Genomic DNA, 22,606 nt, shown 5'->3' on the forward strand with positions numbered 1-22,606 from the left:
TGATAGAGGCATCCTCTTCATGACTCTCCACATTGTCAAAAACATGGTGGTTAATGTTGTGGCAAAGCCACTTACAGCACAAAAACCAGGTAACTAAGTCAGATTTCTAGGTAACTTTCAGGAATCATCAACTGCTACGCCCAGCACATGCAGCTAAATTCAAGGTATATCATGACTGTTCTCAACATTTCTGTTAAAAGTCAGACTAGATAAGAATGATACGTAAAAGCTGTCAGTCTCAAAGCTTTATTTTAAAGATTATCCTCTCAAAATAGTTTATGAGGTGGGGAAAAACTTTCCTTTTTTATTAACCTAAATAGAAAATATCTAATCAACTAAGACACACCCTATCAATCATTTTTGCTTTCAAATCGGAAGATTTAGTGGAAAATCTGTGAATGTTCCTACTGTGGTGACTGTGGGCTGTCAGATTGTCCAGGATGGGCAGGACTGGCAAGGAAAGCTCTTTAAATGCTCCACTGCTGATGAGAGGATCTACCCTATGTATCCAGCCATGGCACAGCAACCACTACTCTTCATTTATCGTAGCTTTTTGCACCTGCAGACAGCAAACAGTCTGAATCACTCATTACTTTCATGAACTAAAACAACATTGTAAAAGCTTGACTGTCTCAGGTACCACAATAGAGTGATCAAATAATCCAGGCATGTGCAGATCTGTGTATATTTCATATTAAAATAATGGCAGGACATTGCTTTAGAAATCATGGTTGTCTCTGCTTCCACCTGCAAATTCTGACATCATGTCTTACAATATGTCCTTATTTCTAATCTGCATTTTTCATCTTTTGCTGCTGTTGAGCTGACTCAGAATCAAATTGCCAGCAAACCCCACCATCACCTAATTCTTCAGTGCTCTCCTATGGAGGAGGAGGAAGGAAAAGAAAAAGAAATAAAACTGTCCCTTTAAAAACCCAAGCATTTAAGCTGCTTGTCAGTCGTCTTCCTGACAAGGCCACTTGAATGCATTCAGGAATATTTGCATAAATGCTCACAGTGAGTTCACTGTGGCAGCTAGCGCTAATGGTACATAAAGTAATTTAGTCACTTCTCTTAGGCATCCTGTCAGGGTGATAAGCACCCCCTCTTTGCCTTGTTGCATATTAGATCATTAGATAATAAAGTGTTAGAGCATGCAAACTGACAGGGTCTCAGGGACTATCATTTTTCGAGGGCATTGCATTCTGCCAGTGAGGAAAAATAATAGCGAAACTGATGCTGCAATTGGCTTTACATTCTTGTAAAGCCATTCAAAGATTTGGGGGAAAAAAGAAATTTCACTTTGCAGCGATATGAGAGTTTTAACTGGAAACTTTTCAGACATCTGCAGTAGCGGACTTCATGCTGGTAAACTTGAAAAGGGTTGTTGCAAACAGTGTCAGAATTCCCTTCCATAAGCTAGTTACTTAAATTTTACTTTTAAAATTGACATCCTGGAATGAACTACAAGCTGAAATACATTCTACTGGTTGGGGCCTATTGGCTTTTCACTATACATCTTACTATATATGTACAATTTAGAAAGGTCAACCACACTGGCTTTCTGGTTTACCATAAATATAAAACAAGCGAGGATCCAACTATTTGTGAATGAAAATGTGATAATTATTGAAAACCACAGATTACTGTGGCTTACCCTATTTATACCACACAGAGATGTATGAAATAATTGGCCTCTGCCAGCTATTACTTTTGAAAGATAGATATATTTATTTGAAAGACAAACTGCTTAACCCACTGGTTTCAAGGAGGACAGTGTGTGGATATAAAACCATGATCTAGGTTCCTAGTTATATTCAGAGACAAGCTACGAAAAAGGAACTTTCATTTTACTGTCTGACAAGCAAGATATAAATAGAGATGTGTTGGATGTCCCAAAAATAATCCAGGCTACCTGCTAATGAGATGGTAAAACCCAAATGTGGAGACACCAGGCTCCTGAGTGGCTTGGGAGGTAAAGCTTTCTTTCCAGCTTTTTGGCACCCAGTGTCTCTTTTAGGTGTCAAATAAACTACAACTCCATGTTTAAGAACAGCACATCCCAACACAACCTTGTAAGGAAAAATAAACTTGATATTGTCTAATTAAATTAGGCAACCAGCACACCTTCCTGCTACATCCCCTCTCTCCTTTCCCCAGTCCTCACACAGACAGGCAGTCATCTCTGTTGAGATCGGATATTTGTGTTAAAGAGTTAAAAGTCTAGAAAAGTACACAGGAATATATTTGGTCAAAGTCATCTTATAGTTAGATCCCAGCATTTAAAAACCTATGATCAGAAGTTGCTCACCAGAGCAATAAACCAGAGAAAAACTAGCCATGACTACGTTAGCTTCCCATTTCACCATTTACAGATACTGTTCAGGTCAATCTGTCCTCACCCTGAGGGAGGCAGAAAAGCTGGAAAGAGGAGAGAGAAACAAACTGCCTCTGCTACTTACACTTGAAGATATTATCCAAGATAAAAATTCCAAAATCTGTAGAAAAATAATATACTTCAGGAATCAAACTAAAAGTAAAAATTTATTTCAGTGGAGGAAACTGTCATCTGTTCCAATGGGTCTAAGATTCATGCTGGTTGCCCAAAATTCAATAGCATTAAGTCCAGTTGAGGCTTTTCCTGGTTTTTTTTTTTTTTTTTGTTGTTGTTGTTGTTTTGGTGGGGTTTTTTTGTTTGTTTGTTTGTTTTTTTAAAATTCAGTTAAGTGTCTTAAGACATCTAATAACAACATTTAAAACAACTACTGGATTTTTTTTAATTATTTTTTCTCTGTGTCTCTTAGACTCAAATGTGCCTAGAATTCTGCAGAGCTGCACTGAAGGATTTAGGTTAAAAAGAAAGGCTCCACCAAGCCTTTGGGAAGAGTGCAATTTTGTAGTGTGGAGGCTGCTATTCAAAAGAAAGAATTTACTAGTGGTTGCTTTATAAGGTCGCTTGAGAGGTGTCTGAGAAAGTAGATTAGAAAAATCACCTTTCCCACAAAATGTACACATGGAGATATTTTGCAGATGTTGACTTTTAATGTTAGCACAGTAACTAGTGTTTGTGTAGATATGCAAGCATAGCATTATCTTTTTTTGTTTCTTTTTGCTAACAGAAACCCTCAGGTAGTAGGACTGGGAACGATAGCTCCAGTAAAATGAGATGCTATTACACCATGCATGGGAATGAGAACATTTATGCATGAGAAAGTAAGTATTGCCTTGACCAAAAGCATGCACTGAGAAGACTGCAATGGGGGGGGGGGGGGGGGGGAAGGCTTCTAATTTAGTGGGAATATAAGTAAAAATACGAGTGTTTTTTTGAAAGACTAGACTTAATGGAAAGATTACAAAGTGGAACAGAGAGAAGTTTCCTTTTGTAATGCTCTGCTTTCTGCTAATTCATAAAGACAGAGTTCGTACATTCCTTACAAAAATTCAGCAAAAATTATGACAGTGGTTTGTTTATTAAATTAGGTTGTTGGCAGGATGAAAAAAAAATTCTATAACATGAATTATGGCTGAAAATGGCTCATAGCCTACATAAAAAGTTAGAGCTAAATAAATACAGATGTAAGTTATGTTTATATAATGAGAAACGCTGCTGAGCTAAGAATTTTAGGTTAGTAAGTGTGAACTACAGACCCGATTCTGAAAACACTTATCAATACCCTCAACTTTACTGACACAAGAAGCCTCATTGATCCCAACAGGACCATATGTGTGGATAATCTTAAATATATGCATAAGTGCTTGCAGGACTGATGCCTGAAAGCATAAACAGAACAGAAAGCTATTTCCACAGGAATCCACTGACTAGTAGAAACCCACACATTTGCCCATTTTTCAGTATTAATAATTTCTTTTAACATATCTAGTTAACATTTTTCTGAGTGGCATTCGCTTTCCCAGAGAAAATTTTATCTGGTTTCTTCAAACTCTTTGGAAAAATCTATTTAATTATTCATCAGATCCTTGGCAAATATTTGTGAAACAAACCAACATAAAGGACTGGTGCCTTCTACACTCAACTACTTCAATGGAAGCTGAGGGTACACATCTCTTAGAGGGAGCAAGCACCTATTGAATTTAGGATTACAAGAAGCTTTGAAGACAAAGAGCTATTCTACCAAGCTGGAACAGGGAGAGGGGAGTAAAATGCCCTCTGTTTTTGTTTTGTTTTTCAGTAGTAGTCATCAACTTTGAGGACAAAGAGCAAAACAAAACATTAATCAAATCCAGATTTTTCAAAGTACATTTGCACTCAACAACTCCCATTTTAAGCACCTACAGTCACCAGCAGATGTTCTCTTCCAGGATCAGCTGATATTACGGAAAAGATTACTGTCCCTCAGGCTGGTTCCAGCCATGTGCCTCCATCCCACCCTTACTGGGGTTCACCGTCCTTTCAGAAAAGCCAAATTGCCTTGCACCATTTCTCCTTCAATCATTTCAGCAAAATAAACTAGATTGGCAAAGAGTTATTATTTAAATGGTTTAACTCAAATTAACTTCTTTGGACTGAAGGAACCTAGGGAGCAAACAGACAACCATCTTAGCTGGCATGTCCATGGTGGAGAATGCCTGCAGCAGGGAGAAGACACAAGCAGCTATGACATGCAGGGAAGAACAACTTTCTCAGCTGACACAGCTGGAGTCAGAAGAGAACATTCATCCATGGCTTGAGTAAGCAGATGGATTTCCAAAAGGGCTCTGCTTTCATTTAGGGTAATTCAAAGGAACAGCTGGATCTCCTAGAATGCTCAGCACTCTATAGATAGAAGAAATACAGTCTGAAATTTGGGTGCTGAGCACTTCACAAACATGCAACATCCTTTAGATACGCAGTCAAAAATCAAGGCAATTTGGAAAAGGTCAGCCTCCAATTTTGGGTGCTGAATAGATGAAACCAAAAAAAAAAAAAAAAAAAGAAAGCACCACACTTCACTGAGACACAGGACAGACTCTGCACCCATGTTTGCTTACTGGTTTGTCCTTTCACTTACACTTAGGGCTGACCTACATGAAAAATTCCCTCTTTGGTCTGGAGGTCAGTCTCTTTAAAATATCTGGTCCCAAAGGTATAAACTCTTACAAGAGAATTTGAAACCAGTAGTCATAGACACAAGCCAAATAAATCCACATTTAAAGTAGCAATGCCAACCAATGAAAATTATATGCCTACCATGTTCCAGATAAGAAGGCGTACCTTCCGAGGGATCAAGTCTTCGAGCTCTCCGCCCATGCTTGGAATTGTTGTGTACAAACATATTGTCCGACACTGCCAACACATGGCCATCAACATTGACTGTTGTAGACACCACAACCTGCAAACACAAGAGCAAAATGGAGGAAAATGTGGATATATATGTATGTTTTTTAAGAAGCACAGAGTGTAATAAACTCGGTTAAATAAATAACAGCTGGGAGCTGTAGAAAATTGCATAGCTATTTCGCATAATAACTGGTGCTTATGCTGTACAAATCTAACAAGAGACGCTATTGATGAGCGGGTCTTTGGCATCGAAAGCTTTTGATGCAGTTTTAAGTCAAATTGCAGAGTTTGTAGCTGCATGGCAGACGGCACAGTGTTAACCATCATTTTAACAAGAGGATCTTTATTAAGTATTTTTTCCCTTATATACAAGGGCAGCTGTGTTTCACCCTAAATTATCCTTCAGTTTCCATGCTGAAGTAGATAGAGCTGTTGACATTGCAAATGAAAATCAATTCAGAATAAAAGAAAACAAAAGTATATTTTGTGAAGTTGTAATGAGAGTTGTTGCATGCCTCCCCCTCCCCTTTCTCTACTGCTCTCCCCTCAGTACAGTCACTACAGATTGTTGGACTTGCCCAAATTTCTCTCCCAAGCTCTATCTTAGGGAATACATATACGTATGTTTGTGTACACACACACGCCTGACAGTGGGGTCTTGATCTGGAGAACACAACCCTATTCATCCAGCGTTAGAATTATTTGTATTTCTCAACTTATCTCAACGTCAACACCTGGGATTTGGTTTGAAGGGAGGGAGACAGAGAAACATTGCCTAGAGTCAGGATCCGACACTTCTTCTCCCCAGCGCAGCCCGGGGTGGGAGAGGAGCCAACTGAGTGGGGGCAAACAGGTAAGTGTTGGGTCCAGGGTAGAAGACCCAACTGCTCAGAGGTGTCCAGAGGGACCCCTCAAACCTGAGGTTCATCAGGCACCATCCTATAGGAAATCCCTGTTCAGGCTGAGGGCACCCAAGCCATGGACCATTGTGGAGGAAACAGGCGGATGCAGGGGCAAGTCCCTAGTAGAGATGCAAGGTCATCATCACACCAAGTCTCCTCCCAGCCCACTCAGACCAAGTGACTTCATAGCCTCCCTGGTTTTCATTCAGCCACCCTCTCCTCCCACAGTCTTTTCCTAACAAAGTATGGCATTCCCAGGGTTTTACCCCAGCCAAAGATTTGGCCTTCAGCTGACTGCTAGTTTGCCAGGAGCATGCATCGCCTTCAAGAACTTCAACTAAAACAATAAGAAGAAATGACCTACACTTCTCCTTACATTAAACAGGGAAACGGATTAAAAACTGAAACCCATAGAGATATGTTTATTCATGCGACCTCTTACAACCAAATATAATAATTGTCTGTTAATTGCAGTTTCAGCTCCCACCTCATGCTTCGACATGTGAAACAGCAATCAGCAGCTCCTGTTTAATCCACCTATTATGTTGACTAATTAACTTTGCTCGACAGTTTATTTCTTCCTCCATTATCAGCCCCTGTCAGCCGCAAGCACACTGCCGCAAAGGGGGACCTCAGCCCTTTTGATTGATCACCGATAGATTGACATGCAGATTAATTTAATTAGAATCACCTCACTTGAGAAATGAAAGACAATGGCAAGGGGGCTAATAGATCTGCTCTTATAATGAGGCAAGCCTCCAGAGCCACAGCAGAGGATTTCTGATTTATTTTGCTGAATTCCCCAGTCACTCTGAAAGGCTCTCGCTTTAATTGTTCTTGGTTTTGAGAGGCTTTAGCCTCTGAAGAGGTGAAATGCTTTACAAGGATTGGCAAACATTGCTTCAACTCTCTCAGGAAGCTGCTGCCTCTCAAAGTTGGTCAAATGGGGACACTTAAAGGATCGCTTACAACAATTCAATTTCATCACTTGAATTGGATCTAAAAAAAAAAAAAAGGTAAAGAAAAATTTTTCCACATATTTCTGACCACCAATTAAAATTCTTGAAAAATTAAAGTAAGCAAAGCTGCTAAACTGCCCAGAGCTAATCCTGAAGTCTTTGTCTTTAAAAAGAGGAATACAAAAGAGAATAGTTTACATCTAAAGGATCCTAAAACCATCCCTCAGAATGGCATCCTAGGCAATAGATTTTTGTGTGTGTTTTAAGTGAAAGATATTAAAATATAGAATAAATGATTCAAGAGCTCTTACAGATGGAAATTTGGGAAAAAGAAAGCACCAAACACTATAGGCAAGTTCTTCTGAAATCAAAGTAAGGGGAAAAAAAACCCAAGCCCTATATATAAAATTCCAAAAGGGATTTCAAAAGTAATTTATCCATTGCATTCCTGAGGGATAGAATAAAGTTTATGATATTTTCAATAAAATATGATCTTACAGTAAGTGGCTCAGGGTTTGCAATCTTATTTGTGCACTTGCAACCATTGTAAATTCTTTGCACCTGGGATTTTGAGCCAAATCCTTAGCTGGCATTGCCTGTCACAACTCTATGATTTATGCCAGCTCCTAATCTTCTATGGGTCTGTTTAGATGCATATGAAAATTAACACTATTACAATTAATACCAATGGCTACAACATAAAATATTTTCCCCAATCCTAAAACCATATAGGTACACACAGATTTCCCAGTGAAGCTGATCAATTCTATGCTGAAACCCAAACATCTGAACTTTTCTAGAAATAGGATTCAAGAAAAGTAATAGATCAAGAGTAATGATAGCAAGGTAGGTCTCAAACCTGTGAAAATCGTATATATAAGTAGCTGTCACTACATGCCCCTTTCTAGGGAAGAACTTAAGGAAACAATTCTAGTGAGGTCAGTTTTATGTGAATAAACCTACATTTAATTTTACCCCTCCCTCCTGGTTTCCAAAACTGTTAATGCAACATATTTTGAATTACTTAACAATGTCTTCCTACCTACCTCCTGAACAAAGAGTTTGATTTACTACAAAGAGACCACATTGGTGTGGTTCTTCGGTGTCGTTAGCAGAAGAAACTATAAAAGGAATCCCCAGGAGAAACTGTTTTCAGTCTCAGGAAATGCAGAAAAAAAGGTGGTTATTCTTATGTATCTGTCTAAAAAAAATGATTATTCATAGTGCACCTGTAAGAAGCAGCACACACTCACTGCTCAATTCTTTAAATGCAAAATCTCATTAATACAAGAATACTGAATATACACGGCACTAACAAAATATTAATATCCCTAATTATTAACAGACAAAAAATACACCTTGAATATTGTGTGCCACAGTTACATACTTGGATTGCTACAGAGCACTTACATACTTACAAGTTCTACGCATATTTTTTAATCTAAAAAAATACTACACTCTCCTCATTTTGATTTTGAAACGACTGGGATATGTTCAAGTTAAAGCACATGCTAAAACCAATTTGTGGAGAAATCATAAAATTAGGGGGAGGGGAGAGCCAAAGTATATGTGGAATGGGCACTAAGGCATCCTAAAACACAGACCATAGCAAGAGGGAAAAGCACACTACAGTTTAATAAATGATTAATGAGGTGCTGACACATTAATGTAAGCACAGGGACAACCAGGCCTGCCAAATCTCAAACCTTTCCAAATTTTGTCAACAAAACACAGTTTTAATTTGGGACAGGCAAACATGGAAAATGATTTCGAGCTTTAGGTTTAGCCCTTCACAGATTTTGAATTTAAATCCTGTATCAACACCAGGGGAGACAGAGGTATGAAAGAAACACATTGGTTTACAACTTTCTTCAATGAAGTTGGCATTAACATATCACAGCTCTGTGAATTATTCTGCCTGCCATTAAATAGTTCAGTTTGTGACTGCTTCGGAGCTTAGTTTTTAAAAAAAAAAAAAAAAAAAAAAAATCAGAGACCAGGAGCCTGGAGATCAAGCTATTTATCCACGTTTAGCACTCGGCCTGTTTATTTGTTATAGTACCTCACCTAATATATCAAAATTAAGCATTGCATGACTCCTCATTTTTAACCACAGCCCATTAAGTTTTGCTAACTGATTAAGACATAACATGTTCCTTGTGCTTTCAATTTTCTCCGATGTATGGTGAGGGAACTGATATTTTTGTGATGTCCACAACATCCAGTGGCAAAGGCAGAGAAAATCTGATTAAGATGATTTCCAGGTTTGAAGTGTGTCATTAGTGTTGAACCTGTAACTAGCATTTGCTGTTCTTCTGAAAGCTATGCAGAAATGGCTTGAGCAACATCTTTATTTTCATCACCACTTGGTGACCTCTTCTTACAATGTGTTGACTTCTTTATTCTACTAACTAAAAATCACTCTTGATTTAACAAGGCACTTAAAAAGGTGCCTAACTTAAAGCATATAAGTACAATACATTCAGTAATTTTGCTCACATGCTCAAAGACAGTCTGGACATTTAATTACCTTGTTGAACTGGGCCAGATCTCTCACTGATATTTTTCAGCCTTTTTTTTTTTTTTTTTCCCCTTCTCTGGAGATGGAGTCTTCATGTCCAGATTCCATTATCTGGGATTCATGAAACATCATCTCTGTCTCTTATGCAAATTTGCAATAAGACACAAGTGGCTTCAATACAAACATGAGTGGCAGCATCCCATGGAGGCAAACTAGCAGCCTAGGCTGAGGAAAAGGTTGTGGTAACAGAATCAAACAGCATGGCAATTTCTAAGTGACTTACAAGGTTTTCATAATAAATGAATGTTTGGGGTTTTATCCAGTACTCAGTCTGAAAAGTTTCCTCTAATTTAAAACTTGACACGTGTCAGTTTGCAAGCAGTTGTTCTAAAACAAGAACAACAAGATAACTAGAGCACCTAAGTTTCATTAATTACAATAATATACAACACTGTTTAGGTTGTATGAATGAGTTTTTAGTGCTGAAAAATAAAATCTGTGCAGAGTTCATCCATGATGCCATATTATTATTATTATTATTATTGTTATTATTATTATTACTACTACTACTACTACCACCACTAATTGGGGCACTACAGCCCATCCCACCAAGACCAATGACTTATTGTTATGAAGCATGCAAAACCAGACTGAGCACCTGCTCCATGGGGTTTCTGGAATAAAAAGGCAAGGTTGGACAAAGGTGACAATATGTGATATCACCAAATGTTTTGTTCAGTTGGGCTGATGAAACACAGAAATGAAATGATTTTCTGAACAGGGAGTCTGTAGCATAGATGAACACTCAACTGTCTTGAATCCCTGCATGGTACTTGACTTCTCCTCTCTGACTGTCTCCTTCTGCTAATACAGACACAACTAACACAGCCAGGGCCAGAACTGCTCCAGCACACACGTTTGCTGGCACTTGACACCACTCCAGTTGTCACATGCCTGGACACCTCAGACATGCAGAGAAATGCATTTCCTTCCAGGTTCACAACTGCTCTTATGTTAGGCTTATCACACTACTACAATTGCACACATACTTCAGGATAAAACTTCCTAATTAACTTCTATATGTGAGTCTGAATGAAGTAGCGCACACAGGTTACCTGAATCAAAACACACTCTGCCTCTTCCCTGTACTTTCTTAACCTCTCTCATACCATATACTAATCAGACAATTGCCTGCTGCAGGAAAAAAAAAAAAAAAACAGAACTACTAAGAAAGGAAATTTACTGCAGGGCCAATCCTTAGATAGTGCAAGACTCATATGTCTGGCTCTTCACTGTTTCTCCCACCACCACCACAATATGCGTTCTAATAACTCTTAGAAACTTTTGGGAACTGATGAATGAGAGACCATGGCCAAAAGTTGCACAAGTCTTTGGGCAGCTTAACAGTCCAGTACAGGTATGGGAATGAAGTAACAGAAGGGAATTGCTCTATTTTTTTTATGTAAAAAGGGTATGCTACTATTTAAAAAGTATCTGGATGTACCTTCCTTTCATGGTATTTAACCATAACTTTGACATAACTATTAGAGACCTTGTAAGTCACTGGCAATATATTCAAATGTAGCTGACAGAAAACTCTCCAGTGACTTCACAGGGGCCCAGGTTTCATTTGGTTCCTACACAACATTGTCTCAAACATCTAGGTGCTTCATATCATTGAGATACTATGTGCATGCTTGGTCCTTTCCACCCCAGGAAATGATAAATGAAGCCTGGACTCTGTAGAGTCTCACTGTTTTATTTTAAGAAGGCTATTGCTAAAAGAGTAAGTTCAACATAAAAAAAAAAAAAAAAAAAAAAAAAAAGGAAAAGAGATTAAATGAAACAAAAGCAGCTATTGTAAAACAATAAGCCTGAGCACTTAACAGAATGCTGCAAGATTCAATACCACCCTGTATTACAGTATGAGTGGTTCGCTTGGCTGAAAGTGATGAATTTCTTGAAAATGCTAAGGTCACACTAATTGACATGACCTGTGTAATTAAGCAGTCTCTGTTTACACACGGAAAGCTCAACTGCTGTGAAGCTGGGTTTGTATGACAGAATGTCTTTACAAGTCAAGAGATCAACAACCTTTCCTATGTCCTACCTACTCACCGACATAGGCTCCTGATTGCTGTTCTGAGGGAACATGCAAAGGCATTACCATATGAAAATCAGCCTCGAGCCTGGACAAGCATAAACCCGGCAGAGTGTACATGTTGTGAAGCAAGCTCTGACAGGCCCCAGGGGTGACTGCTTGGCCTAAATCCCTGTGCTGGTGCGAGTCCTTTTTCCACTTTCTCCTTCAGTGATAATGCCCTCTCAAACCACAGGAGAAACCCAACAGAGGGAGGAATGTGAGGTGAGAAGCCAGGGGCTCTGCCGTGCTAATGCTAGCTCTTACACTGATTAATTTAATCCCTGCGGCCACATCTCCTCAATTCTGCATTTCTATGCTCAGAGGGGCAAATAACACCCTTCTGCTTTTCAGCATTGTTTCAATTAAGCAGTTCAACAAAAAATGTATGTTCTGTGTATAAATAATACCATTTATATAGCATTTAGCACTTTTATTTAAGTGAAACAATGCTGAAAATGAAGCAAACAAGGTCCTGAGCTACCGCATAAAGCAGCAGTCTTTTGGAGCTGTGTTCCCCCAGAGACCCATGTAGTCTATGGGACTTATCTCCCATTTCTTCTTCAGAACCCTGAGGCAAATCCCCACTGACAGACTCTATCATGTTTTCTCCCTGGGCCATGTACAGTCCTGCTATCAAAACAGAAGGTCCTTTGGCTCTCTACTCTATATTTTTATTCAGCACATACTCAGGTAAAGCATTACTGGCATTGTCAAAGGATCACATCTTCAATAAAGGGGTTGCAACAACTATTTCTCAGCATTGCCACCACACCATTCTGCTGTCAGCACTGGGGAAGGCAAGTGCAGACCATCTTCCCAAGAGACAGTTCTGTACTTCTGTCCCAAAAGTAAGTGTAGACATAGGTGTAGCATAAAAAAATGTCCTTGGCCATCTGAAGCTGTGTTGATACTATAGTTGTCAAGCCCTACTGTCACATGCTGCAACAGCAGGGAAATAACAGCCCAAAACATCCCAAGAAAGATACAGCCAGTGGTAGTTTTTTCCATGTGCTGATTACAGGAATGGCCCTTCATCCCACTGATGCATGTTTATGAGTCTTTAACACTGCTGATGAATAACTGCTGAAGTGTAGTCACAAGCCTGATTTTATTAATTGCTCGTATACCCTCCTCTGCCCCTTTCAATAAAAATGGTGATCATTTAGTGTTTACATGAAGACAAATATTTCTCCAGGCAGAAGGGAATATCTCAGAGCAGGGTAGTCCCATAACCTAAACCAACAGTGAGATACTTTTGATTTTTCCTTTTCATGCTTTCACTTCCAGTGGAGGTGATATTATCTCCAAGAGTTCTCTTGTCCAAGGCAAGAAAACCCAACTACTTTCTGCCAACTCTTCTATGACAGGGAGTCCTCAGGCAACATTCTGTGACCTTACGTTTTTAGCATCTTCCAGTGAATTACTAGGTTAGTTTTGGTCAAAGTACTTCTGTCCCTAAAACCAGCTGATTTTTAAAGGAGGAAGCGTGTCCAACTAACCTGGAATCGACGCATGTCTCGAGGGTTTCCTGCATTTTTTAGGCAATTTTGGTTACATTTGAGGAAAAATTTCAAGAAGAACCTGTGGAGAAAGAGAAATGGACATTAACATCTTATAAACATTGCATAGTAGTACTATGTAACATCTGCACATTAGTCCCAACAAAGCCTTATTTACACTAGTATTCCCAACTCAGACAAATCATCCCACTGATCATCCAAAGAGGGAGCAGAGCTTGCATGGGCCTCAATCCAGCAAAACATGTAAGCACATCCTAAACATTTAAGCACTGAAATAATAGATCTGTTGTGTCAGAGTCATTAAAGTTCGCAGAGTCAGTCCCTCTGGACAGCTTCACTGTGCCATCCATAGCAGCAAGTAATAGACATGCATTTCTGCACAGCAAAAAGAGGACAGAAAAATGCCAGCCAAGAAAATTCCCTTACATATAAATGTTTGGGTTTTTTTTTTCACAAGTTCGCTGTCGTGTGCAAATTTTGATTTAATACAAAAACACTGAAAACGTTCCATTCAGTTGAAATCTCCCTTCCACAATTAAACCCAGTTTGTGCATAAAATTAATGCTCAAATAGTGGATAGTGGGAGACCAAAACCCTGAGAGGAGAAGGGGGGAAGTCTTGGTTCAAAGACTGATTTCATGGAAAAATGAAATATTTTCAATGCAGTCTATTTCCTGACCATACACAGTTCACTGAAGTAGCTATATGACCCTGACATATATCTCTAAGAAAAGACATTGCATTTTACAAAGCCAAAGAAAAAAGCAAACATTTCACTGAAAATATTTCCTTCAGTGTTATGCATCAGTGGACTGTAAACTCATAAAGACAAGTCAATGAATAATAGTGGCTCTCAGATTCCAGGCTTCCTCCCTGAGAGCCAAAGTTTATCAACCCTTTGTCCAAAATAAACTACAGGCTAAGGTCTACTAAAGCTCAGCCATGCAAAATTTAATCCTACAGCAAGTTTAAAACCTAGCACAACCAGACAGAGCAGCATTACACTTGCAATAACCATCAGTTGACTAAGCAGAAGCTAATCTGACCTGTTCCCATATCCAAAAGCAGGGTGTGGAATTGTTTGGTCCTGTTTTACTTTAAATCAGAAAATTAACTTTTGCAAGAATCCATCTTTTAGCACCCAAACTGAATGCTAGGTCAGCAGAATTTGCACACACTGCCACCAAGGAAAAACTGCAGGGTAAACAGCTTCAGAAAATCCCTTTTTGATGAACAGCATTATTTGTCCTGCTCTAGTTGCAATCCCACCCCTCAACAAGGCAAGTTTTGGTGCTTGTTCCTCCATGCCAAGGAAATCATAACAGGCAAATGTCTGCAAGAACAAATTGAAACTACAAGCGATTTTTTTCATTGAAGAAAAGTAAGGTAATGAGGAGGATTACAAAATGTGATGTTTAGGATTATCAAGGACTGGATCTCCTGACCCAGGAAGTCCCTTCTAGACCTGTGCTCCTAAATAAGAGCAAGCAATCAACATAAAATAAACAGCTGCCACACTTGAACAGGGGTTTGGAGACACTGTGTTTGTTTATACTAAAATAAAGAGCAGTGTAAGCCATTACGTTTTCTCATCAAGCAGGTTCTGATATTCAATAACGGAAAGTTGGTGCTATTTGTTGTACATGTGTGTGTCTTTTTAAGCCTCTAATGGCCAGCTGTGACAGCCTGACTCAGATTGTGTAGAAGGAGCTGTCAGCACAAATCTTGGCATCTCGAATCCAGACAACTGCTTGCCACCAGGCGAGGGTTTGTACTCGTGCCAGAATGGATTTTGAGAGACAAGCAAATAGGGCATTAATTCTGCCAAAGAAAAACGAAAAGCGTGGAGAGTTCAGGATCTTACACTTCAGATGATGGCTTTCCTGTCAACAGCTCGTCATTTAGCTCATGAGCTATGAAGGGCACGGACATCAGATCCCTCTTGCCCTAAGCTGGCCCTGTCATGCGAAATCCTGGCAGGATCCAGAGACCACCCCTCCGTGCAAGATTGCTTGCTGAAATAAAAAGCCCAGCCATCTGCTGGGAGGCAAAGACATCCCTGTCAGCTGGTGCCTACAGCCTTGAACAGGCCCTTATGTGGCAAAACCTCTCAGAGTGACTTACTCTTTGGGGAGAAGCCGGAACTGTCCTGGTTTTGCCAGTGGGTTTTTGGCAGCATCACCAAGCACCAAGCCCAGCAGCTGCCTGCCCAGTCTGTCACAGCCCTGGAGCAACACCTCGGCCCTGAGAGGAGCTGGGACACGGAATAGTTAAAAATATTAGCACTGAATAGCAGCATCAGCCATGAAAACATGGGAAATACCTTCCCAGTCTGGCTTTGCACAGCACACATGAGCGCTGAGCAGTGGGGTTGGCAGGTTGACTCAAGGACCCCAAAAGAAATGGAAAGCTCTTCATGAAGCTCTCCAGAGAAACACTGGGCCTCCACTTCCCTTACAAACTCTGAGCTCGTGTCAGCTCAAAAGCATGGAAAATCACTACAAAATACAACAGTTGGCTTTTGGGGTCTGAAAACTCTAACCCAAAATTTCAAAGTCTAACTCCACTTATGCTGTATTATCTCACCCATATTCTACGGAAGTTTCACCAAAATAAACTGCAGAAGAAATGAAGCTCATCTATTTAAACCTATCAAAAAACCTCAGGCAAGCAAGCAAGCAAACAAAACTTCCTTTGAATTAAATCACCTCCAGAAAAAAATTAACTTAAAAAAATCACAGTATTTTCAGAGGAACTTTCGAGACACCAAGCTTACACAGCCAAGTTCACTCACTGCATTTTATGTAGAAAGTCACCAGTTTACAGAACACATTCTGCCAAGCGCCGTATTTTTATTTCACTAAAAGACAAAACAAACTATAGGCTGCACTTTATTTTGGAACACACTAGAGCTGGAGTCCCCCCGGCTATGCAAAAGCATCCCACGTTCATCTACACAAGAGCCGAGCGGCTCCTGAGCTGGCATGGCGCGCTTCAGCTGACAGTCTCCCCTGGCTCTGACAGGGAGGTGGATGCGAACAGATTAAGACAACGGTAGAGTGGAGCAGTTTGATTCATGGGGTTCAGCTCAGTCTCTCAGTTCCTGCTTTAAACCGCTTGTTCGGGTGCCTTCTTCACCTCGAGTCCAGTCCTGCCAGCCTTGCTCATTAGCAACACTTCACTCTGCAAATATTTCAGATTTAGACTGACAGGACTGGTCCAGGAGAAGTGCCAACAGAGCTGAGTCTTTGTAAGCATAAAACTCCATCCCCATTTGTTTGCATCTAACTTCTTCACAGTGGGTTATTTTTTTCAGTTCTAACTTTCTCCGCATTTGGCAGGGCTGTAGAGCATTAATACTAACCACAGAGGATATATAGCATTAATACTAACCACTGGGGTCTGAAATTCATTCCCAAGATGAAAAAAATGTGGAAAACACAGGAGTGTTAATAAAATCTCCAACTTTAACTCTCTCTCCAAATTTCTGTGATTACTGAACACCAGCTCTTCTGCCACACAGGACTCAGTCATCAATTATACTTATTGCTACCACTGAAGGTTTACTTTTTTGCATGAATCAAACAGAACATATTTTCTGACTCCCTTGCTGACTGCTAACATCCCTTGTGTGAAGAGCATTTGTGCATATGAAGCAGAGAAACACAAGCCAGCTCAGGTCCAGAAACATGCAAAGTTTTACAAAGCACTAGGATTTACTGACTTACACTGATACTAAATCAAAGGACTCCATGCTTCCCCCCTCACTCCACACAGATGTGGTTGGAGGGTATGGGAGTACAGTTTTGGAGAAAGCCAGTTAGTTTTAGACTGCACTTAGGTGTGCTAAAATGCAGCTCATTGCAGGCTGCAAAAACTACTCAAGGAGTGATGTTGCTGTGCAGTTAATCCATGCTATGGCACTGCACTACTACAAATCTCTAAGTAACTGCAAGGACCAATGCAGAAATACAAACTTTAGTTAAATACAACCCCCCCGTCTGAATCAGACCCCAAATTAACATGAGCTTCTGTCTGCCAGGTAGAAGCTCTAACAAATGGGTTATTAGCTTTTCTGGTAATGTCCTTTCTTTTTCTCACTTGATAGAAAATTTCTTTTTGGAGATGAAGATTTTTTTCCCCCCCCTAACAAAACTGCCGCATTCCCAACAAGATTTTGGTGTCATCAGGACTGCACTCTCACCGTTGACCTCTACTCTCTGCTAGTGAGGGACTCTTACTCCAGCCCAGTCTGAACTCCCCAGCTGCCCCTGCTGCCTGCCCGTGCTGCTACCTCTAAATCCTGACACCAGCTCCTTTCTCGCTCCTGCTCCTTCCATCCTGATTCCCCTCGTTCAGCTGAAGGATCTAGTGAGCATGCTACCAGCTGGAGATCACTGCATTCATCCTTGACCATCTTGTCCATCACATCGCAAAGCCTTTGGGTTTGTGCAATACCCTCCCCAGCAGCATCCTGCTCTTTGTCACTGATAACTACTACAGTGATTTAAATTAAATAAATACACAGCAGAAATGGAAATACTAGCACTAAAGATGTAAAAGGATTTTGCTCTCCTACCTCTCTTGCCACTACAAATTAATACCCATGTTTATTAAAAATAAACAAAGGGTTAAATTAAAGAAAGCAAGCTCTGACATGGTCTAGCTTGGCTCTTCTGTCACTCCCCTGAAGGAAATCTAAAGGAACTCAAACTTGAAGGCTTAGCAGTAGGATTTTCTTGCCATTGCCACAATAAATATGTCTGTGGAAGGGGAAAAAAAATAGTTGGAAAGAAGACCTGCTGCATTCCTGATGTTGAAGAAAAGCTTGTTTGTTCCCAATACATTGGAGAAGTTGTTCAAGAACAGTTCATCCATGTGAAAATAAGGCAGCTGTCATGCTGCCAAGGTCAGCCAGACCAGTGGCTATCCAGAAAGTGAGTGCCGGTTATACAACTTAAATCTGGCTAGGGCAAACAAAATTGACAAAATACACCTTTTCTGAGGTATAAACACATTTGATAGAAGAGGGCAACTTTAGACTTCTGGGTGAAACACAGCAGTAAGTAAATGTGGGTTTGCAAAATTAGTAAAACCAAAATACATGGGCCAGTGCAATAATTAGCAACAGTGCATCAGATAAAAGGATTGCATGCCCATTCTGTATGACATACCAATTCAGCAGAGTACAAAATATGTGCATAAATTTAAATACACAAGCAGTACCGATGGAGACAAAGGTACTACTCACATACTTCAGTATCTGGCATAACCAGCTCTGCTGTCAGCCTATCTCCTTTCATTGGTGTCCTCCCAGCAAAAGCGGATGCTGGGGATGTGCTACTACAAATACAGTTGTCTCCAACAATATCTGATGGGTATTTTATTTCTTGTGAAAACTTGGCATATCAAGAAGTACTGAAGCCAATACAGGGGTGAGTCCACAGGTCATCAAGAGGCAGACAGCGGTCACACTTCAGCCATTTCATTTGCTTCTTCAGGGGCTTCTATGCACTTTTCACACATTTTCTTTCTCAATCAGTAACTTCTACTGCACCTACTGGTAACTAGATCTAGTTAGTTATTTGCCACTAAAATAAAAATACAGGGAAAACGCATTGTTTAATGCAATTTTATTTGGAAAAGTAAATAAACAAAATGGAGAAATGTCCCTTTAGAAATTTCAGAAGAACAAAGCTAATCTTCTTGTCTTTCAAGTTGACTCTTCTAATCAAAACTCCTATTTTACTGAAAAAATAGGCTTCATTAAAATGGAAATTCCCAACTATTTAAAAATTTATTTTTAAATGTATTTTTTCTTGAACAATAATTTCTTTAATTTTCCAACATTTTTCAACTTTACTTGAAGGGAGCACATTTTTATTCCACTTTGCCAGAGAAAAATTTTCAAAATAATGGAATTTCCTATACTATAGAAAATCTGAGTTTAGCCTCGCTCTACTAATAACTACAGAAAAGGTGGGGGAGGGACAGAAATCCTTAGCATCTAAGGTATGAAGATTCTCACTTACTAACAAGTCTATTGTTGCAATGTTTTATTTTTGGGTTGGGTTTATTTTGTTTTTCTTCCCTCGCAGACCTTTTCACATACAACTGACTGGTCATGTCAGGTACCCTATTCACAAAAGAAAAATTGAGACTTACATTGATATTTACCACCATTAAGCTGTGCATGGAAATCAAATATAGACATGGGGAAAACCTGCTATTACCCACATGTTCACAGCTGGATTTTACTTGGCTCTTTAGTCAATAAACAGCAGTAGCTACCTTTTGTGGCATTTTTACAACAGGAAATTTATTCTGCAGAAGAGAAATTAAACACCAGATACAGCCATCTAACTCTCTTATAAACATAACCTTCTTGAGTTGTCAAACATCCTGATTAAGAAAAAAAAAAAATCCCAGATCTACTCTCCCTGTATTCAGTGTTCACACGGATTTAAAATGAACGCAGAAACAGACCTGTATTTTGCATTTATGGGATGCTAAACAATTCACTGGGTTAAAACCAAAACCAAAACCAAACCAACAAAGCAAAAAAAAGCCCAAACCAAAAGCCTGGGAATTTTTTTTTTTTTTACTAGAAAATATATATCTTCCTCCTGAACTGCAGAAAATGTCCAAGAAAGGCAATGTGACACAGAGAATAAGCCTCAAGCAGTCTGAGTCTATTGACTGAGATTCTTCAGGCAATGCCATAATAATAGAAACAGAATAGCCTACATTATTTTTGTGAACTTGCTCTGACTCCTCGAGCTAGCATTTCCAGGGTTTGCTGTTATCAGTACAGTAAATATTCAGCTCAGCACAGCAAACACCTGAGGAGGCACCCACATAATCACCAAATCAGAAGGTAGGACTGCCCCAAACAGCCTTAAATTACTCATTGCTCGCTTCAGCAAGTGTTCCCAGTCACTCTTCCTCAGGTCTGTGTGTTCCGCACAGTGAAGCACAGCATATCAATTTTTCATTTGCATCTTCTGGACTTCTCTGCTCTCTGATACTGAGTTATAATGCATCAGAGAAATTTAGAGTAGTTTGGGAAAGTGTGTTTGGCATTTTCTCCCATGAGTGAGTTAAAATCCCAGAGAGACTGTTTTGGTTTCTTCTCCCAGACTTTTAATAAGAAAAGAAAGAGATAACACCACCAAAAAACAACATCACAAAATAGAATTAAAAATAGTTCAGAGGCAGGTTTCAGTGCTCAGTTTTCTGTAATTTAATTTTGCCACCAGGTCTAACTTTTTAATATTTTTTTTTTCTTAAAGTAGTGAAAATCTGAATTTTCTTATATCTCCTTACTTGTGCCCAGTTCCGTTATCTAAAATTTTTATTAAATTTGAACTACAGCTACTTTCCTATCACCAAAAAAAAAGTTGAAAGGAGTTTCTGTCATCTGTGTACAGAGTATACACCATGTATTTGGTTTATGACAGCTAGATGCAAGATAACTGAACATACACACATCCATTACATTATATTGACACAAACAGCCTTGTGAGATGAGCAGTGGAGGGCAGGCGCACCCGTGCCCCAGCACAGCTCCAGCCCTCAGCTTACACAGCACAGCAGCCTCTCGGCTCTGCCTTTCTCTGCGTGCTTCAAATCACAGACTATTCTTTACGACCTGATGGACCAATGCTCTGGCTGATATTGTGACAGACTTTCCAGCATTAGTGTGCTTTCTTATTGAGTGAGTACAGACACATAATCAACAGAATTTACGCTTATTTATTTAGTAAAAAAAAAAAACAAAAAACAAAAAACAAAACAACATTTGATAAATTTGTTTCAGTTTAACTACTTTTCCCTTCGCTCCTTCTCCATTTCACTCCTGCTTCACCCCTCAAATACCAGGATATAAAAGTGGGTTAACTATTTTTCATTTTTACTGAAGATGCTAGACTTCAGTCACTGGAGAAAAAAAATATAAACCAGCCCTGTGGTCTGTCATAGTTCACATAATGCCATTGAATTAGCAGCCCTCCCAGAGTCATACTTTTGCTAAAAGAACCTCTGTTCAGTGTAAGTGATGACAGATAACAGCATTACTGTTATTGTAATGTGATATTAGTATTCGGTTGCCTGCTACCTCAAGGTAAACTACTGTAACTTTAGCATGGTTACCAAAAAGCATCGGCAGTATCAAAGTCATAGTATGCTGGAGAGCAGTGTTAATCCAGCCATCTGAAACTGTTTGTCCCACAGCAGACATGGGACCCTAAAGCTTGTCACCTTGAGCTGAGGGTGCTGATGACATATTTCTTTCATCAGCTTACTGAGAAAGTTATAAAGATTCACATGGTAAATACTGCATGTGTGGGAAACACATTTCCCACCTTTCCCTGGATCAGGCCCACGTAAATCACCTGCATGTAAAATTGTGTGCACTCTGCCTGCACATACAATAATTAATGATTCCTCAAATAACCTGACACCAATAATATCCTTAAATAACACTGACACACCAGTGCTACCATCCAAACCTGCAAAACCCAGAGGGTCAGGCTATTTAAAGGACATGTATGTTCAGTATACCTTCTGGCCAGAGTCTGAGCCTTTAAAGCGCTGAGAAAAGTTTCTGCACAAATAGAGGTGGAGTGTATGCAAAACCCATCTGAACAGATATATCCTTGAATGGTTACACTAGGTGTAGACATTATGTGACAGCAGTGTTCCCTCCCGAGACCTGACTCAGAGACCTGCTCTGTTTTGTTCTCAAGATTACTTTTTTTAATTCTTTTTTTCCTCTTAAGGGGAAGATATTTAATGTTAAAAAAAGCCAGAAGGTCTGCTTGGACTGACATGGAAATTATTTTTGACCAGATATATGTGCAGGACCGATGGCCTGAAGTGAGAGAAATGACGAAGAAAGATGCTGTTAGATTTCTTATTTGCAATAACTTGTAGTGCCAATAATGAATCAGAAGCACATATGGAATGAAGAAAGTGATTATTGAGTTCATTCATGTCTCAAAATCATTAAAAATACACAATCCAAAGAGCTTCCAGCCCCAGAGAAATGCAAGAGAAACAGCACATGTGCTGAAGTGTGCCCATGAGATGCTGATCCTGTGCAAACTCCAGGCTCTTGGCTGCAGCTGCTCCACTGCCTTGGTATCATTGCCAGCAAGACAGACCTTGCAAGACCACCAGATTTACTGCTGGGATGACACCCCAGTCTCAGCTTTTGCATCACTAAATCCTCAGCAGAACTGCAACAGTAATGGACAACTTACAAACGGGACTGTAAATCTCT

General features: G+C 39.6%; 1 protein-coding gene across 9 annotated transcripts in view; it reads right to left on the reverse strand.

Moving 5' to 3' along the window:
- Nucleotides 1-22,606, reverse strand: part of EBF1 (EBF transcription factor 1) — a 283,775-nt gene that overhangs the window by 92,967 nt on the left and 168,202 nt on the right. For 5 of the 9 annotated variants that reach the window (XM_042790404.1, XM_042790399.1, XM_042790402.1 and 2 more), the window contains exons 7-8: nucleotides 13,303-13,384; nucleotides 5,189-5,330 (exon numbers count right to left, since the gene is read on the reverse strand). In XM_042790404.1, coding sequence (XP_042646338.1) covers nucleotides 5,189-5,330; nucleotides 13,303-13,384 — 224 coding nt within the window. The remainder of the gene's footprint in view (nucleotides 1-5,188; nucleotides 5,331-13,302; nucleotides 13,385-22,606) is intronic. The other 4 variants (XM_042790406.1, XM_042790401.1, XM_042790405.1 and 1 more) reach the window with 1 other exon arrangement.

The sequence above is a fragment of the Tyto alba genome, unplaced genomic scaffold (assembly GCF_018691265.1).
Source record: "Tyto alba isolate M040663 unplaced genomic scaffold, T.alba_DEE_v4.0 Super-Scaffold_17, whole genome shotgun sequence".
Lineage (NCBI taxonomy): Eukaryota > Metazoa > Chordata > Aves > Strigiformes > Tytonidae > Tyto > Tyto alba.